The sequence below is a fragment of the Tachypleus tridentatus genome, chromosome 8 (genome assembly GCF_004210375.1).
Source record: "Tachypleus tridentatus isolate NWPU-2018 chromosome 8, ASM421037v1, whole genome shotgun sequence".
NCBI lineage: Eukaryota > Metazoa > Arthropoda > Merostomata > Xiphosura > Limulidae > Tachypleus > Tachypleus tridentatus.
Window position 1 is genome coordinate 156,550,935 of NC_134832.1, and position 21,223 is coordinate 156,572,157.

At 29.0% G+C, this 21,223-nt stretch overlaps 1 protein-coding gene across 5 annotated transcripts in view; it reads left to right on the plus strand.

Annotated features, from left to right (window-relative positions):
- LOC143223796 (syntaxin-binding protein 5-like) overlaps window positions 1-21,223 on the plus strand; it is a 130,026-nt gene that overhangs the window by 55,908 nt on the left and 52,895 nt on the right. For all 5 annotated transcript variants that reach the window (XM_076452233.1, XM_076452235.1, XM_076452232.1 and 2 more), the window contains 5 exons: window positions 1,838-1,988; window positions 6,664-6,731; window positions 13,537-13,577; window positions 14,597-14,802; window positions 16,452-16,562. In XM_076452233.1, coding sequence (XP_076308348.1) covers window positions 1,838-1,988; window positions 6,664-6,731; window positions 13,537-13,577; window positions 14,597-14,802; window positions 16,452-16,562 — 577 coding nt within the window. The remainder of the gene's footprint in view (window positions 1-1,837; window positions 1,989-6,663; window positions 6,732-13,536; window positions 13,578-14,596; window positions 14,803-16,451; window positions 16,563-21,223) is intronic.

Below are 21,223 nucleotides of genomic sequence, written 5' to 3' on the forward strand. Positions count from 1 at the left end.
CTATATAAACTAGTTGTGGTAGACTTAACAACTGAAGGGTAAGTAGTTACATATTAGTAGTTCATGCTTCTGTATAAACTAGTTGTGGTAGACTTAACATTTCTGTCTCTACGTTGGTCAACATTTAAAAAACGTATTTCAGTTATGTATGAAATGTGTGGTTAAGGTGATAGTACAGTTATGTATGAAATGTGTGGTTAAGGTGATAGTACAGTTATGTATGAAATGTGTGGTTAAGGTGATAGTACAGTTATGTATGAAATGTGTGGTTAAGGTGATAGTACTTTCCCTGTGATTTTGATGGTATTATATATTAGTTGAAATATATATGTATCTACATAACACATACCCTGTTTTTGTCAGCTAACTTGATGTATTAGAAGTATGTAAATGTTGGGGGGATTTAAATGTAATGGTGAATTACAAAAGACCAGAACAACATGAAATGTGGATCTGAAGTGTCTTATATCTAGACAGGGATAAACCAAGTTATTTAATCTTAGAACAACATGAAATGTGGATCTGAAGTATCTTATTTCTAGACAAGGATAAACCAAGTTATTTAATCTTAAAACAACATGAAATGTGGATCTGAAGTGTCTTATTTCTAGACAGGGATAAACCAAGTTATTTAATCTTAAAACAACATGAAATGTGGATCTGAAGTGTCTTATTTCTAGACAGGGATAAACCAAGTTATTTAATCTTAAAACAACATGAAATGTGGATCTGAAGTGTCTTATTTCTAGACAGCGATAAACCAAGTTATTTAATCTTAAAACAACATGAAATGTGGATCTGAAGTGTCTTATTTCTAGACAGGGATAAACCATGTTATTTAATCTTAATGTTGGACTGCTGTTTTGCCCCCTAGGCTCATCCTTTTACCTAATCATAGTTGAGGAAGAAATGGTAGGTGGTACTGAGCGTCAAAGAAGAAAACATAAAGCAATATTTTGTTGCTAGATCTTAAAAGTTTTTAAGATGGCATTACAATAAAAATTTCCAAATTAAGCTTACACAAAAAGAAAATGTATAATAAATATTATTTATACCTGAGCTTTTAAACACAAGATACATGTTAGGCAACTTCTGAATGGTATTAGTTGTAATTAGGGTCACATTTATATGTAGGAAGAATACACACTAGCCTAGGGCAACAAATTTAAGAGACATCAAAGAAAAGTGGCAACAAAAATTTAAGGCAGTGAGTTTTAATTAATGTTATGGAAACATTACAACCTTCTGTGTGACGTGATCTTGTAACTTACGACTTAATACAAGAGATTTATTTCTCGAGTAACTGTGTGGAAGTGGACAAAAAAATATCTGAATAGAGTGGCATTGTACTTTAATGCTGCCTTGGGTAAAATCAGAAATATTGCATAAATACTAAGGGCTAAGAATAGAATAGTAACAAGCTAAGAATAGAATAGTAACAAGCTCTCATAGTGGAAAATAGTTTCAACAGACTTTTTCTATTTATTACTTAAAGATAGTTTTATTATTAAATTGCTTTTTAATGTTTCAAATTTAAGTTAACTATTACAGTAGTTTCTTTTCAATGAATGCATACTACCTAACAAAATAAGGAAAATGTGAAGTGTTATGAAAACTAAGAGTTTTTACTAATATTTCCATTCCATTACATTTTTCTGTCAATAAGAAATATGTCACCTTATTTATTACACAAAATGTGTGTAGGATAATGTATTTAACATGTAGTCAAACATGTACACTGTTATAACTGATGTACAGACATCAAAAAATAAGTGTCATTATATCTTATAATTTTTTACTATACACATTATTTAGAATTTTATTTGTATGTTTTCAGATTTCCTTCTTTCCCGAACCTTTATCCCATGGACTTGCACGAATCTCCTGTTACGTTTTGTACATATCTCACAGATTGTTCAATTGATTTTATACCAGCTCTTTTTTCTGTAGGCTCCAAAAGAAAAAAGCATTCTGGATTTTCAAAGAAAGTGAGATTTCTCTTTAATTTTTTAATTTATCTTTCAGTCATATCCAAATATGACTAAGTAATATTTGGACAAAGCTACATTACTTTATAAGTATACAAAGATTTTTATTACCTGTACAATTAGTTAAATTTAGGAATTATTTTTAAGAAACTGATGTTATTAAAAATGAATAGCAGGTAAATGGTATTTGATAAAGATTTTAACAATTTCATAATATGTAATTATGAATGTTTGGAGCAGGCAGTGTTCAAACAACACTTACAAGAAACCTGTTTCTGCACATCAACCAATATTAATAATATATTATTCTGTTTTTAAAAATTAAAGTAATATTTTTGTGCTAAAGTGCATTTCAACAATCTACTATGCTTTGTAAATAATATCAATCAGTGATAGTTGTGTCTTAATACTGAACCTGCTGTTTAAATCTATGTGTACACTAATAGATGCTCATGTACTTGTGGCATTTTAAAAGAAACAACTTTTAAATCATGTACTTTATTAGTGTAAATATTAAATTGTATTTAAATTGTGATCCAGGCTATGTGCTACACATTGTTTTGTAAATAACTCCCTTTTAACTTTAACAGAGACCCATAAAATCTTGCTATCTAGCTTGTGCTTTGAGTTGTATAAAAAAGTAGACATTTATTTATTGTTTGTCTGTGATTGTTTAAATTTAGACTTCTAGCAGTTATTGAATTGTGACAACAAAATGGCAGAGAATGACCTTTCTTGATGATTGAAATTACATAAAGTGAATATTGTTACATAAAAACAATCTTTTACAGTACCTTGTAATTAAGTGCAAGGTTATATTGTTCCAAACATTTTAACTAAAAATGAGTTTAAATTATTATCTTAGAATAAATCCATGCCACATTTCCTTCTTAGACAGCAGAATCATTCTTGTGGAACTAAATAAAAACAGGCTTCAGCAAATAATATGGGAGTTATTTTGTAATTAAACATGTTTGTCAGCATTGATACATACAATGCAGTTTCAGTATGTGTGGTCATGTCTGACATGTGAACATTTGACTCATGGTACCAAGTCAAGACATTTCACCTGATGAGTATTTGAATACTGATTCAAAATGTAGTAAATTATGACATTTGACTCGTAACATCAAGTCATGTAATTCTTACTTGGTGATGATTGAAAATAATGAGTTAAAACATAGTCATTATTAAAGCCAGAACTTCCTTATTGTAAAAGCTGCTGTTGTTTTAAAATTAGTTATTCAATTCAGTGGTTTCTAACTGAAGATTAAATTATCACAAAGTATTTAACCAAATGGACCAACTTTGTATTTAAGAAGAAATGTTTATTATAATTGTACATTTACTAGGTGTATCTATACAAAATGTGACTTAGTAAAATGTAGAAACTGCTATACTAAAAAAATTAGATAAGTTACAAAAGTATTTGTACTGAAAATATGTTTGAATGGATGACACTGATTTACACTCTGACAAGTCAAAGTGCAAGATGATGTTCATGTAAGTAATAAAACTACTTTAGTCCATTTCGTATTTTGTCCATTGCACTTGCATAATCTCTAATACCTTTCAAACGCATATATAAATTTTTTTTACGTATGTCCGTTTACTCTGTCTAGTAATTCCTCTTCTCTACCATGAAATGTTACTGAATCAACATTATAGTGTAAAATGAGTACTAGATATTTCTGAACTGTGACATGAATTAGAGAATACCATATTTAATGGTGCTCTGCAACAGGTTTTGGCATGCACATATGAATAATAACCTTCAAAATTTCATGGAAAATAAATTTTCATCTTACAAGTATTATGATACCTGAACAAAAATTACCTGCATGGTGTCATCACAGAGTGATGAACAGGGGCATCTGATATAGAATCATATCCAAATCCCTCAGTTTTGTCAGTTTTATCCACTTATGTCTCGGTGATTTTATAATATTGTAAATGTAGTAACTTTAGAAAAAAGTTTAGACAGTTTCAACATATTGTGGTTTCTTGTACTACAAAGTAAAGTAAAATCTTCTTACGATGTGGTGAGGAACAAATTTCTTTACAAAATACACCATAGAGAATATCCAACATAGTTATTTTTATTTCATTTAATGCTGAGAGAAGAAATCTGAAACAAATATATTTACTTCCATAGTGTATGTAAAATGGTTTTGTAGAATTTTGTTAAATCACACAGTTTATAGTCACATATTGTTTTGTTATAAACTTCAAACTATTTTAGTGATAAAAGTTTTTCAGTGTTAATATTTATGAAAGACTCCGTTAACCCTTTCACAGTGAGCTCAGTATAAAATACTGAAGTTTGTATACACATTTGCACACATTTAGTATTTATACTATAATTTTTTATGCTGTATGTATATCTTCACAAGATTTGTAAGACTATTAGCAATGATTCCATGTCTATTTTTTTTTTATAGAATATTCCTACCAAAGATTTGTTTGTGAAAATATTGAGTCTATTTTATTACTTGTCCAAGTGATTTTAATTTCATTGTTAGAAACTTATTATTCATCAAATAAATCTTAAGAATTATTTGTGATCTCAAAAAAAAAACCTCCTAAATACATTTCAAACAATGTTTTTCAGTAAAACTTCATAATTTGTCTATTATTTTCTCTACCATAACTATAAGGGGTCTGTCAAGTTGATCAACCTTGTAACCACCATAAAAAGTTAAGAAATATATATAAATTATGCTTTTTTTCTTTCCAGAATGACTTCAGATTATAACACGAAAACACATTTTTAAATAGTTAAGTTGCATAACATTTTGCATGTATGTATATTTATTATTTTTATTATATTAACCTTCCATTTGTGCCTGGCTAACAATGTAAAAGTTATGATAATATCTCACACAAACATTCATGTCAGCACTTATAATAATAATAATAATAATAATATAAAATTAATCTTTAGTCTTTACAAAGTAATCTGTCTTGGCTGTGTTTTAATAGACAAGGAGTTTGTAAAATACAGTTACATTTCAATTATTGTACATTATATATGTATATAGATTGTTACTATTTATAAATAAGTTCTTAAACGTATCGTCTTAAAACATGGAACAGTAAATGAAGAAGTAAAGCAAACAGTTATTTTTTCTTGTTAATATTTTGGTTACTCACTTCTCATAGCTTAATTTTGTAGGTTTTTGTGTATACATTTGAATAACCAAAAAAAAAATTATTGGTACCACAGAATTCCATTATAACTTAACAAATTTAATAATTAAGCTGTTTTTCAGTCTAAAAAAATATGAAACTTGAGAAGATTGAACATGCAAACTTGAAATCTTATTTATAAAGAATGAGATAGCATCTTGATACATGAAAATGGCTAAGAAAGCCACAAGAGGGACATTTTGAGGTTTTGATGGGTTATTCACATGTCATTTTCAGTGTTTAAATGTGTTTATTTAATATTTACTCTTAAATTTAAGAAAAATTAATGTGTAAGACTAAAATTTGAAATATAGTCTGCAGTCTGATACCAAATTTATGGGCATAAATTCACAAAATAGTAGAATAAAATTTTGAATGGAAGTTGACAAATGTAAAAACATTTTTTTCTTAATTTATACACAGTATTAGATAAACAGGAGTTTAACAAAATTGGACACCAAATGCAAAAAAACATTTCATGTTACATTAGGATATTATGGTTCTTAAAGGTAACAGTTTTACTATATTTGGTTTAGTATTGGAGTGTTGAAGGGTTTTAACATTGGCATATTGTTATAAGACATTAAAAAGCATTTTAACTTCCTTCATGAGTGTTATAGTAGGAAAAAACTCTATAGTTTAACAATAATAATCAATAAGGTTATGGCATGGAATTTGAGGAAACTATATATTTCACAATATAAGCCTTTGCAGTTTTATATGACATTCTAGGTGTAAACTTCCATGAAATATCTTCTAGTTGATTGAAAAAATGTAATTAATGACCAACATAACTAGGTCTCTTTTCAACATATTTATATGCAAAAACGGCTCGTTTGGGTTGAGAAAATATTTTACATAGAAGAGAACAACGTTGACCTTCTATGTAAAATATTTTCAACCCAAACGAGTAATTTTGCATATAAATTTCTCAACAAGTGGGTTTCTCGACATCACTGATTACTTTTCAACATAGTTCTTGAGTTCACACGGTGGTTATTCTGCCTTTACTTTATGTATGATATTACAGTGGGTGGCTGGTTTTCATGAATATTAGGTTTTTGAGTTAAGTTTGAAGTTGTCAATTCAATAATACAAAAATAAAGCAGTTATAATATTCATTAGCTGAATCTTTAAGGTATGTGAGTACAATATAATACCAACAATTTGTGGGAAAGAAGTTTATAAAAATAAATACAAGTATATGTTAAATGTGTGATAGTATTTAAATGTGAAGTTTTATGTTCATTTATTAGCAGCAAGTAACTGAAAGTACAAAAATTGATCCCTGAAAATGAAATTGATAAATGTTAATAGAAGACTATGTTAGGTAATATTACTTTTACAATAATGGATATTTAGAATTAGAAAAAAAATTATTAATGCATGCAGTTGTTAACTGTTAATGTTTGTGCTGTAACAGCATTAGTTTTATTGTTATATTTCTTTTGGAACTCATATTTTATTGTTTTTTTACATTTGAAAGGAATGGCCAATTTCTGGTGGAGAATGGGGAACAGGGTCAGATAACTATTCAGAACTCATCATAACAGGGTATGTTTTGTGCTTTTTTAAACCATGTTCTTTTGGTTTTTTTTAGGTAATACATGACTAGCTAATGAAGATCAGTTATATGAACTTGAATAATTTATTATTGAAAAGTTACAGGAACTTACATTAACTAAACTGATCTAATACAGTTAGTACACACAGACACACACAAAGCATGAATAAATTAGGATCAGTTACCAAGTAGATTTAGATAAAGTAAAATACTTTTGCAAGATCACCTTGAGTGGGCTGAACATGACCCAGTGGTAAGCATGCCAGAGTTTGATTTATGTGTTCATTCTTTGTGTACTGTTAGTGCAAAAAAAAAAGCTTAACAATTTCTAGTCAGAGCAATTTTTATATCCCCCAGTGACTCAGTAGTGAGTCTTCAGACTCGTAGTGCTAAAAGTTCGTTACCACCTAATATATATATGCATCCATCGTGTGAGTAGTGGAACGCAGGAATGGGTGACGCAAATTTTCCTCCCATCCCATATGTTTACTACTTTTTTTTCTCCTATCTGTACACCCTATCAATTTTAGAATACATTTTTTCATTACTAATTATTTTGTCATAATGTACTATGTTACTCAGATATTCAGTTATGATGTTTGTTTTGTATTATAAGTTAAACTTAATGATGCAAATAGCATGGTGATTTTTTTCAAAGGCATCACTCTGATTCAGTTACAATATTTATTTTGCATCATTAAGTACAGTAGTACTTAACAGTAGAGATCCTGATGAAACAGAATGGCAGCCATAAAGATCATCCATGCTGGGTATATAAGTTTAGCTCATTCAGAATGGGCTTGGTTACTTTGACCAGTCACGTGAGCTCTTTGTGCTCATTTAAAGCCTATATAGATTTCATACTACTAACTTGTAATATAGCATGTGTATATATATTTATAGTGAAGTACTTTAATAAACTAAAAAATTGTCCATGAATATGTTGAGTATTTGTTTTAATAGTTTGTGCAAAGTGATTTTCACATTAAGATTAAGAATACTTTTCTTCACCTTAATCTCAAATTTCATTTGTGTGTAATCTCTGAAACCTCCTGTATAAATTTCAAATGTTTGTGTTCAGTAAAACTTTATATTTTGTCTATTATTTCTTCTACCCTACCTCTATACTGTATTAGTCAATTTGGCCGACCGACATTGTAACCACTAAAAGGAAAATTAAAATAAATCTGAATTTTTTTCTTCCTAGAATGATTTCAAATTGTAACAGTATGCATCTATTTATAATTAAATTTTATTATTTTATTGCCCATTGAACAATATCTAACTACTTTTCATGCCATTATAAGTTGTAACTTACTTAGGGAATGTGTGTAACTCTTGTTACACTATCAAATTATGTTACTGATGAGCTGCTCACATGCATATTTCATGAAACATTTTTATTATATTATTTATTTTATCCAGTCTAACTTTAAGTAACTTAAAGAAATCCACATTTTTACATTTTAGTTACTTTTATAATAATAAAATTGAAAAACAAGAAAACTGTGTTTTTCTTTACTGTTGACTGTAGATGACACCTAACCCTGTGTGTGTTTTCTTGTATACTAATGGTAATTATTCACTAAATAATTTTTATATAAATAATGCACCAAAGAATGTAGAATAATAATGTGTAAAAACAGATAACTTTCTCTAACTCTTGAAATTTTTCTGGCTTTCTAATTTTGCAGTAAGAGCAGTTACAAATTCATCAAAGCTAGTTTTTACCTTTCCTGTAGTAATGAAGCTTGTACTCTGAGTGAAACTGACTATTCTCCATTGAGAACAGACTCTAATGACAATATGTCATTTGGTTGACAAAACCTTGACTTTTTATTAATTATGGGTAATATGTAATTAATGGTAAGAGAGAACTATTCACAAATCCCAAGAAAAGCATGTGTTACAGGTGTGGCAAGAGGGTCTGAATTTCTACTTGATGACTCCGTAACCAACCAAAATTGAAAGCAATAAAAGATGTGGTTTGTCTGAGCAATGATGAATTTATAATATATGTCAACTTTCATACTTATTGGAGTAGTGATGAATAAAATAGAGAAGACGGGATGCCTACAGAAAGTGTTGCTTTTCTCACACTAGGGGAAATTTAGGATTTTGTTAAAATGAAGAACTTGAAGGTTGCTCACTTAAACTGTGGTTTATTAACTGTAATTTTATATCACACTAATTGGTATATAACAAAACAAAATTAGTTTATGAAATTTTAAATGTAAATCTCTAACATCTCGCGACATGCGGATTAAATGATACCAAGACAGAGAGGGTTAAGAGTTATTAGTTAGTTTATTTAGTGATTTAATATTTAATGATTATTTGGTTTTCATAACAGAAGTGTTAAAAGTAATTATTTTAAATGTAATAGTGATGTTAAATTTTGTTACTTAACTTTGTAGGAGTTGTAAGTTGTATTTGTAGTTTAATTATAATTTGATGTCGCATTACTTGAACTTTTTGTATTTTTCTGTTTTCCTTAAATGACTGTTGTTATGTCATAACATCTCTGTTCATAGAAAGTTCTAGTTTCTGATGAGCAGTGTGTGTGTGTGAGATAAACTTTAAACATATTTTAGATCCCAGTGTATTTGTAAGTCTTAATCTTAAAATCATAATGGAAAATGTCTTTGGTCATAGCACCAAAAGTATTGGGATATTCCATATCTCAAACAAAGTCTAAAACACAGATGAAAAACTAATCAGCAAAAACACAGTAAAATTAGTTAAGGGTCCAGAATTGAGTACTTATATCCACAATGTCTCAGTTCCTACAACCTTGCTGTTTGCAGCCAGTTATGGGGAGGCAGTTACCCTTAAAATTTCTATTAAACTCAAAAGTAGAAAATTCTTACAAACTTTTACTCCTTTCTCAATGAAAGATGACACTGTATTAGATAATTATTTAAAAAATATATTAAAAACAAACTACATACATTACTTCAAGATGTGTGTAATTCTTCTGAAGTAAAATTAATCAAGTACAACTTGAAACCGAGATAAGCCCAGCGACATGAAGTTGGTCATTCCAGTCCTGACTATACTCAATAAATACTAATTTTTCACTATTTTAAGGTAGTGAGCTACTTCTAATGACAAAAACAGGTCTTCTTGTATTAAACTTTTATTTTCAATATTTTAATATTTCTTATAAAACAGTGTGAAAAATTGGTAAAATTTATAATGATAAAGCTTAACTGGTTTTGGATTTATTACCAATTTATAATCATAAAGCTTAACTGGTGTTGGATTTATTACCAATTTATAATCATAAAGCTTAACTGATTTTGGATTTATTATTAATTTATTAATCATAAAGCTTAACTGATTTTGGATTTATTATTAATTTATTAATCATAAAACTTAACTGGTTTTGGATTTATTACCAGTTTATAATCATAAAACTTAACTGGTTTTGGATTTATTACCAATTTATAATCGTAAAACGTAACTGGTTTTGGATTTTTTACAAATTCCTTGAACACTTTTATGAAATCAGTTTCTATTGTATTCAACAAAATTTTAGATATTTTGTTTGAAAGTATAAAATAGTGTTATTAAAAAAATTACTGGGTAAAATTCATGATTTTTTAAAATATTGTCTTTTCAAATTAAGACTTTTGGATTATGAAATTCAGAACATCAATTATAGACTTTCTAAATCATTTAGATTTTGTGTTAGTAGCCAATTATGTAACCACATACAATTTTTACCACATCGTATACTACAATAGATTTAAAAGAGATTTTTAGAGCAGTTAATAAATTGTTTGATAACTTTATGGCTGTAGAAGTGGGTATTATGAAGCATAACTTTACTAAGACAAATGACAAAAACATATACTTCACCACGTATAATAGTTTTAGAAATTACAGTCAACAGATCTATAAACAAATGATGGGTATTCCATTTGGCTGCTTATTTTATTTCAAATATGACCAATTTCTATTTGTTCTGCTATGAAAATTTATTTAAAAAAAAAAGTTTAAATCCCAATTCATTCAACTCTACATTCTAATACATTGTTAATTTAATTTTTATAAATAACTTAGCTCCAAATACAATATATCCCAAGGAATTGACAATAATAAAAACAACCAATAACAATCATTCTATGCTAATTATCTACATAGACATTTAGTTTGTAGAAGGCAGAGTTCAACTGACCGTTCTTGATAAACGAAGGAAATGTAATTTTTCTAACCTTGGCCTACCTATTCCATATAGTATTATTCTGAGTATCATTGAAAGGGATTGTTTTATCTCAGCTGAACAGAATTTTAATAGCATGCAGTAGTAGTAATTCTTTTGCTGGATAATGTTTCCTTATTCATAAGTAAAGTAAAAAAATAATGGATACAGATATATTCAACTAAAATAATTTTTTACTATGTTTTATAATAAATATAAATTTATCTTAATAAATTTTCAGTTATGGGAAAACTCCTTATTTGAATGTCATTAGTTTATTAAGGATGACCTTGAATGACTACTAACTTAAGTTTTTTTCATTCAGTATGCTTAACTCATAAAGACCAGCTTCTAATAGCCGAGTCTGTCTCAGCTTTTCTGTGCTATACTTAAATTGTTGACAATTTACAAGTACATTTTTTCACTTTCATTTTCTAAATCTTTATAATGGTGGGGATTGGGAACTCTTTACTGTAGAAAGTTTGGGTGATTTTGTTTCTGTTTTTAAAAGTTAAATGAATTTGAGGGTAATTGCCTTTCCACATCTGGCTGCAGACAGTAGGATGTAAGATGTTGTGGGTTTAAGCACTTGCCTCTTCACCCATATTTTGATTTTTTATCATGGTCAATTTGTTTAACTTTGGCATTTTGGATTTTGCTTGATGGGTGGGATATAGATGACTAACCAGGAATGGAAATACATTAAAGGAAAGTAATTTTGTTGTTGTTTAATACTGCTGATGTAAATCACCTATTAGTAGTAATTGCAATTGATAATTATTGAGCTATTTATTTATTTATATATTTGTGTGTGTGTGCACAAACATACAGGCAACTAAAGTGAGCAGAAGTTAAAAGTGAAGTTATACTGAGTGATTGTTTAGCCATCACAAGCAACATTTAAAGTGAGTTTCACAGTGGTTTTGTAATAACAATGGTAAAGTAGAATAATGTCTTGTCAAAGAGTGTCATGATGTAATTGAACTCGTCTGTGTGGACTCTTATGAAAAGAAAATAATTATTTGAAGTTCTGCTTACAACTGTGATAGCCCATGGGATAATGTAAATGAACCTGTTGCAGATTGTGCAGAAAGAAACAGTTGGGTTCTAAAATAACTAAACCAGTCTTTGTGGACTTTTGATAAGAAAAGAGAAATATTTAGAGTTTTAGATACAAATATGATATCCTATAATGTAAAGATTTTTTGTATCATACGTAAGTTTGAATTATTTTGAATATATTATTTTAAAAGAAGTGAATTTCTTGCTGTCCATTTATTATTTGAATTTATTACCAACAAGTCACATATACCTACTCTAAAGAATACAGCCTCATAAAGTCTGACATCTCATTTAAACCCATATTTAAAATGTCTGAATATTAATGATTGTTTCACAGTACTGGTGGAGCAAAACTAAAGTTTATTATTCTTATAAAGACATATTTATATATAGCAAATTGTTATCATTGTGTAAGTATCTTTTCCAAACAAGATACAGCAAAATTATGAAATTTATTGCTGTAATTGTTTTTATAAAACTCTTTAGTCTGGGGTCAGATGATTCTTTTCTTGTTGATACTGGTATATACAAATATAAAGTGGATAATGCCTTTCTTTTGGCATATAATTAGATTTGAGAGTAAGTCAGTAGAGATTCTGATGAGTTATGAAATCAAATTTGGTCTACCTGCATCACACATTTGGTATTACTAGTGCAAAAAAATTGTAGCTAATAGCATGTTTGTGTGCATTTTTCTTATAGTCAAGCCACATTGGGCTATCTGCTGAACCCACCGATAGGAACTGAACACCTGATTTTAGCGTTGTAAATCAGTAGACTTACCACTGTACTAGAGGGGGCATAGCTAATAGAAAGAAAACAAAATATTTTAAAAAATATATAATTTTGTAACTACAAGTAAGAATTGATATATGCATAAACTAACTAACTATATGTAAAATACAAAGCTTTAAAACCACAAAAGGTATTGAAACATAAAATTCAAAACTTCAAAAACTGTTACTTAACTTTTAAAAAGAATGTATCTCTACTTTAGCCCAGATTAACATAATCACAATTATTTGTCAAAGTTGGGATAAAATTGTTTACATTTTAAGTAATTAAGCTTTTGCAGTTTTGACTTTTTTGCTTCAATACTTTTTTTTTTACTTTAAAGTTTTCTGTGTTTATTACAGCTAGCTAGGTTATGAGTTTATCAACCCCTACTTGTATTTGGAAAAATTAAATTTGTTTTATTATATTTGTTTGTTATATAGGTTAAGTTTAATATTCCACATAGTTTGTTGATTTCTAGTAGAGGATAATTTTATTACCATGTTTTAATTATATGATGTCTTTTTTTACATTAGCATTACATAGGTTAAGCTAATGTTGTACAAAATGTGTTGATTTGTACTAAACAAATTACTGTGTTTCAGTTATGATATCTATTTTGTCTTAGAATTATATAGGTTAAACTTAATATCATGTATAGTGTGTTGATTGTTGTCAAAGATATTACTGTGATTAAGTTGTGACATCTATTTTATATTAAAGAGTTACATTGTATTTCTTTGTTTTATCAGACATGCTGATGGCTCCTTAAAGTTTTGGGATGCCTCCTCAGGTAAGAATATATAGTAAGAAAAATGCATAGCTTGCAAAGTTGCCTGTTGGTTAGGGCCCTCAACATGCCATTAGTGGGTCATGGAATCAAGACCTAGTGCTATGAGGTGTTATATTGTGATGGTCAGTCCTGTTATTGATTGGTCAAGTGGTTGGTACTAATGGCTATTTGCCTTCCCTCTGGTAGAGAGTTCCAAAGTAAGAATAATGTTTCATGGCATTAACAGTAACTTTTTCTTAAATAAAAACAAGTAAATTTGTTAAACTATGAATTTGTACACTTAAAGTGAGTCTAGGGTTAATTTTTTAACCACTTTCAACTTTCATCATGATCAGGGTTTCTTTGTCTCTTTGTGTACATATAAATAGTTGAAAGATATTTCAATGATATTTTATTTATAGGTATCAGTTGTATATGTATGCTGATAGCAACCTGATCTCTATTAATCTCTGTACTAGAAAAAGATAACTTTTCAGGAAAATTATAAAATATTTGCAATTTCTTTAGGTCTGAAGCTTTTTAGGATATATTAATTAATAGTTTAGGAATATTCTTTAGAAGTAATGACAGTTTATATTTGTGTTATTGTGCAGGAAGATAAATTCATGTTTTTGCCGCTTAGAATATGTATAATTAATTTTTCCTTTTAAAAAGTAGAGTACATTTAATTTCTTTATTATATAGCATTGATGTTTTTGTTGATCAAAATCAAACTCATACTGTGTGTGTGTGTGTGCATAACCCAAACTTAGACATTGAGCAAAGTGAGTTAGATCATTATTAAAAGATTTCTCTTAACTTAGGTTTATACAGAAAATGTGAATAAGGAACACTTAAATAATTCCAGATATTTCATCCTGTTGTGTGATGAGCTGTATAAACTAGAATAGATGTACCATCATATTTGAATTTTGTATCTTCTAATGCTTTGCTATAGAAATTGTGGTTATCATTCTAGGATTTATATAATGTTTCTTAAGTTCTAATACTTTGTCTAAAGTGATTATCATTTGTTTTAGTTTCCCTTCAGTTTTTGTACAAATTGAAGTCTTCCAAAATTTTTGAACAACCAAAGACAGAAAATACAGATTATCAGGAAGATGAGCCATTTGCTATTGAACAAATTTTTCTTTGTTCAGAGAGCAGAATTCTCTGTATAGCTGGAGCAAGCTCTCATGTTGTTATGTTCACTTTCAACCAACAAGAAACTGACTGTCAAGTTACAGTAAGCAACTTATTTCTGTTAAGACTGCAACTAATTCATGCACTTGTTTTTTGTTTTTGTTGAAACTTCAAAAACATCTATTATCTTTTCCTGTTAAAGTTACTGGAATATATTTTGATTTACAGTAAGATTTGTTATTGTTTATTTAAATAATTTAGGTTTGATCTTTTCTGTTATCATTTTTCCTTTCTTTTAGGAAAATGTCCATCTTGAATTAAAAATAACTTGTTTAAAAATTACCTAGTATGTCTAGCATTATCTTTTAAGCCATTATCTTAAATCACAAATGGTAAATCTTATGTCACAGAGTAAAAATTAGCTTTGGAGAATTTGAACTAGAAATTTCATTTATTTTTATCTGAACTTCTAGACAATAATTAAACCTAACTGTGCAATTATAACTCATTCCCAAATGCTCTAACCATGCCCTCTTTAATAAATAAATCTAAAATTGTCCCTCCAAGATAATATACGAATTTATTGTAATTTAAATTACAGTAGAATGTGATTCCAGTGTAGCTTTAATAGAGACAACAAACAACCATACAAAAGCTTCAACCCGAATCGCTGAAACATAAATGTAGCTTTAATAGAGACAACAAACAACCATACAAAAGCTTCAACCCGAATCGCTGAAACATAAATGTAGCTTTAATGTATAACAAAAAAGACTATAATAATAATAATAATAATCTTAATGAAAGAAATACACAAGTTATCAAAGCGACTGACAGTAACTGGACCTTCAGTAGCCACATAAGTAATCGTAATGCAGTTTTAATTGAAAAACAGAATAAAAACTCCTTCCTGTAATAGAAGGAAAAAAACACATTTATGTAACTTGATAAAATAAATAAAAAAGACAATAGTGTGAAGGAATTAAAATAACATTTTTAGCTATTCACAAAAGTGAACTTTTCCTGATGTTTTACCAACATTTCTCTTGTATGAAATACATTATTTTAAACTAAAAATGGATCAGAAGATATTTTTGTGGGAGTTCAAATTTTCAAGATCGTACCAAAGATTTTGGTTGAGAATCAGTCAACATTACATGTGTAATGTGGGCATAGATAAGTGTATAAAGGACGGCAATTCTGTTTAGAGTAAGAGTCTGTTGAACAATTCTGGGTTTTAAGTTGGTTGTCCAAAGAGGTTTTTGGTTGTCTTGGACAACCATTAAAATTGAGTCCTGGACTGATCATGACTAAGATTAAAACAAGAGAAACGAAACGTATGTTTGACTAAAATTTTTCTGATGTTGTAACAAATTTTATAGATCCATTCAATGTTAATACTATTCTTATAAATAAGTTTGTTTTTTTTCTGACAGAATTTAACTGCTTCATGTAAAATTTTGTGGCGGCAAATATTTGCTGTTGCTTTAGCTAATTGTAGCAAATACAACAAATCAAGTAAATTTGCTACTTTTTATTAATTTCAATCTATAAGCTATGATTTTTTCTTTAGTCATACAATTTTTGAACTGCTTTTTTGTTCATATTTCTAATTACTATTATTTTCCATGGTTGCTAGTTAAGAGTTATCCTTTGTGCCAGACCTAGGTGATTATGGTAATGTACTCCACATAGTAAAGTTTTAAAAAAATGTGCATTTATGTCAATTATGAACATTCTTCATGATGTCAGGTGCTAGAAATACCCATCGTTTATGAAGTGGATGATGATCCTGAATGTTCTCTTCAGCCAGTGTCTGAACAGGGAACTTATTCTAGTGCCTTTGAAGAGAGTGCCAAACAGGTGAGAGCAGCTATTCATGTCAGGTTGATAAGTAACACATACATATAATATATCTCTAGACTCCAGATGGTTTTGTTTGTACAATTCATTAGTTATCAGGATGATAAGTAACACATACATATAATATATCTCTAGACTCCAGATGGTTTTGTTTGTACAATTCATTAGTTATCAGGATGATAAGTAACACATACATATAATATATCTCTAGACTCCAGATGGTTTTCTTTGTACAATTCATTAATTATCAGGATGATAAGTAACACATACATATAATATATCTCTGGACTCCACACGGTTATGTTTGTACAATTCATCAATTATCAGGATGATAAGTAACACATACATATAATATATCTCTAGACTCCAGATGGTTTTCTTTGTACAATTCATTAATTATCAGGATGATAAGTAACACATACATATAATATATCTCTAGACTCCAGATGGTTTTGTTTGTACAATTCATTATAAGTAACACGTACGTATAATATATCTCTAGACTCCAAATGGTTTTGTTTCTACAATTCATTATCAGGTTGTTAAGTAACACATACATATAATATATCTCTTGACTCCACACGGTTATGTTTGTACAATTCATCAATTATCAGGTTGATAAGTAACACGTACATATAATATATCTCTGAACTCCACACGGTTATGTTTGTACAATTCATCAATTATCAGGTTGATAAGTAACACGTACGTATAATATATCTCTGAACTCCACACGGTTATGTTTGTACAATTCATCAATTATCAGGTTGATAAGTAACACGTACGTATAATATATCTCTGAACTCCACACGGTTATGTTTGTACAATTCATCAATTATCAGGTTGATAAGTAACACGTACGTATAATATATCTCTGAACTCCACACGGTTATGTTTGTACAATTCATCAATTATCAGGTTGATAAGTAACACGTACGTATAATATATCTCTGAACTCCACACGGTTATGTTTGTACAATTCATCAATTATCAGGTTGATAAGTAACACGTACGTATAATATATCTCTGAACTCCACACGGTTATGTTTGTACAATTCATCAATTATCAGGTTGATAAGTAACACGTACGTATAATATATCTCTGGACTCCACACGGTTATGTTTGTACAATTCATCAATTATCAGGTTGATAAGTAACACATACATATAATATATCTCTGGACTCCACACGGTTATGTTTGTACAATTCATCAATTATCAGGATGATAAGTAACACATACATATAATATATCTCTAGACTCCAGATGGTTTTCTTTGTACAATTCATTAATTATCAGGATGATAAGTAACACATACATATAATATATCTCTAGACTCCAGATGGTTTTGTTTGTACAATTCATTATAAGTAACACGTACGTATAATATATCTCTAGACTCCAAATGGTTTTGTTTCTACAATTCATTATCAGGTTGTTAAGTAACACATACATATAATATATCTCTTGACTCCACACGGTTATGTTTGTACAATTCATCAATTATCAGGTTGATAAGTAACACGTACATATAATATATCTCTGAACTCCACACGGTTATGTTTGTACAATTCATCAATTATCAGGTTGATAAGTAACACGTACGTATAATATATCTCTGAACTCCACACGGTTATGTTTGTACAATTCATCAATTATCAGGTTGATAAGTAACACGTACGTATAATATATCTCTGAACTCCACACGGTTATGTTTGTACAATTCATCAATTATCAGGTTGATAAGTAACACGTACGTATAATATATCTCTGAACTCCACACGTTATGTTTGTACAATTCATCAATTATCAGGTTGATAAGTAACACGTACGTATAATATATCTCTGAACTCCACACGGTTATGTTTGTACAATTCATCAATTATCAGGTTGATAAGTAACACGTACGTATAATATATCTCTGAACTCCACACGGTTATGTTTGTACAATTCATCAATTATCAGGTTGATAAGTAACACGTACGTATAATATATCTCTGGACTCCACACGGTTATGTTTGTACAATTCATCAATTATCAGGTTGATAAGTAACACGTACGTATAATATATCTCTGGACTTCACACGGTTATGTTTGTACAATTCATCAATTATCAGGATGATAAGTAACACGTACATATAATATATCTCTAGACTCCAGATGGTTTTGTTTGTACAATTTATTAATTAAAAAAATAACACAAAAACATTGCTCCCTTTTATATGTTACAGTTATTTATAAAGTGTATCTTCATATGTCAGTTATTTATAAAGTGTATCTTCATATGTTATTTATTTATAAAGTGTTATATCAAACACCCAGTGGAAGTAACTTTTCTCTGTTTACTAACTCTTGTATAGTGTAATGAATAAGCACTATATTTAACACATATGTAAAATCGGCTCATTTGGGTTGAGAAAATATTTTACGTAGAAGAGTGAACAACTTTTCGACCTTCTTCGGTCATCGTCAGGCTCACAAAGAAAGAAAGAGGTAACTCACTGGAAGCTGACCACATGTTTGAAAGGGGTTGTGTAACTGAATGTTGGAATGTAGAGGGCGGTGTTAGATGTTTGAATATATAATTTTATATTATTTATTATATTTAATATAGGTATAAAGGCGTTCCTTTATATTGGTTTATTTTGGGTTTAAGTTGTTGTATAAGTAAGGCTTCTTTAATTTTGCATTTGTTTCTTTATTTAGTATTTGAGTGTTTTCTATGGTTATGTTATGTTTATTTGACTTGTAGTGTTCGAAAACGTGTGAAGGTGACTTTTTATGTTCTTTGAATCTGGTTTCAATTTTTCTACTTGTTTCTCCAATATAGAACCTGACGATGACCGAAGAAGGTCGAAACGTTGTTCGATCTTCTATGTAAAATATTTTCTCAACCCAAACGAGCCGTTTTTGCATATAAATTTCTCAACAAGTGGGTTTCTCGACATCACTGAAGATATAACAATAAAAACGATTTTGTAAAACTTGAGCAAGTATTACTTTTTAAAGGGTATATTATTTGTTTATTCAATTGTTCTTTCAACCAAAACACAAAATTTTGAAATGCCGTTTTTGTCATATCTATAATATAATGAAAAAATTCCAAAACTCGAATTTGAGCGCAAGGTTGTGATTCTTCTTAGAAAACGTAGCCTGCTATCTTGCAGGCTTCAGTGGTTGGAACTCTGGTAAAGAGGGAAATAACATCGAAACTGGCCATTAAGGCTTTATGATTAAGTTTGAAAGATTAGACTTGAAATTATAAGAGTCTTTGAATGAGCTGGCTGATGTTACATATTTGGAGAATGCCCATGCAATGTATTTACAAAGATTGTAATTAAACGATTCATATGTGGTCATTATTAATCATAATGGACAATCTCGTTTATGAGGTTTGGGGATGCCGTATATTTGTGGTGTGAGTGAGTTGGTTTTACGTAGGTAGGAATAAAGTGTATGTGAAATTGTGATGGCTTTTCTAATTTTAGTAGTAATTTGTTTAGTTGCATCTTGTGTGTCTTTGTTAGATTTGTGTGTATTGGTTTAAATTTGTTCGTGTCTGATAGGATGTTATTCATTTTCTGGATGTATTCATTTGTGTTCATTTTAACTATAGCGTTACCTTTATCTGCTTTAAAATTTTTATGTTTTTCTCTTGTTTTAGGTATTTACTGGAATTAATATCTCTTTTTATAAGTTTGTTTTTCAGGTTTCTGTTTTGTGAAATTATGTTGATGGTTTTATGAGAAAATTCTTTGAAAAAAATCGTTTAAGATGTTGTTTTTTGGTGTTTCTGGAAAATATAAATTTTTAATTTGACCTGGAAAGTTTGGCTGTTGGACATCAATAAAATTGTCTCTGTTGGTTGTTTTTGATTGTTTTCTTGTTTTTGTTTTCTGTAGAAAGTATCACAAGTCACCTGGCTAGATCTTCTAAACATGTTTTGATTTTCATGGTCGGAATGTACCTAGGTGCTATTGCGAAGTTGATTCCTTTGTTAAGTAGATGTATCTTGTCTGTGTTTAATTGTTGGTCAGATCTGTTAAATTCATGTTGTGCAATTGAAATATGAAAGCTGTAACATGAAAAGAAGTTTGTTTTTTTTTCTTTAGCATAAAAATAACTTTCATTAAAACTGACTTGGTTAAGGTATTTGAAAGTAATAGATGAATTTTTGCTATAAATAATGTATAAAGAAATCTGATTTTTTGTGTACAATATACTTTATCAGAATCTTGCCAAATTCTGTGAAGATACACTTTGTGCATTCATAGTTATAGTATATATTGTTTAATAGTTACAAGTTTGGTCAAATTACACAAGCCTGAATTTTAAGGCTAAACCCTGTGTGCATTGACTTAGGTTAAGAGCATGTGTCATAACTTTTATTAAAGTTCATTCAGAATTCAACTAAACATCTTTTTATAAATGTATCTCAGTAAACTTGGCATTGTAACATAGTTTGTAAATCAGTTTTAATGTAATATAAATTTTGAATTTAATTTAGAATGGAAATATTTATATAAATCTCAGTCTTCACTTTTAGAGATCATTTGATGTCTGCTCTGAATTCTTCATTTTAGATGTTTTCTTCACTTACATATGTTTGAAAATGTCCACAAATTGGAAACATGAAGTGTAGATATTAACATGTCAGAATTC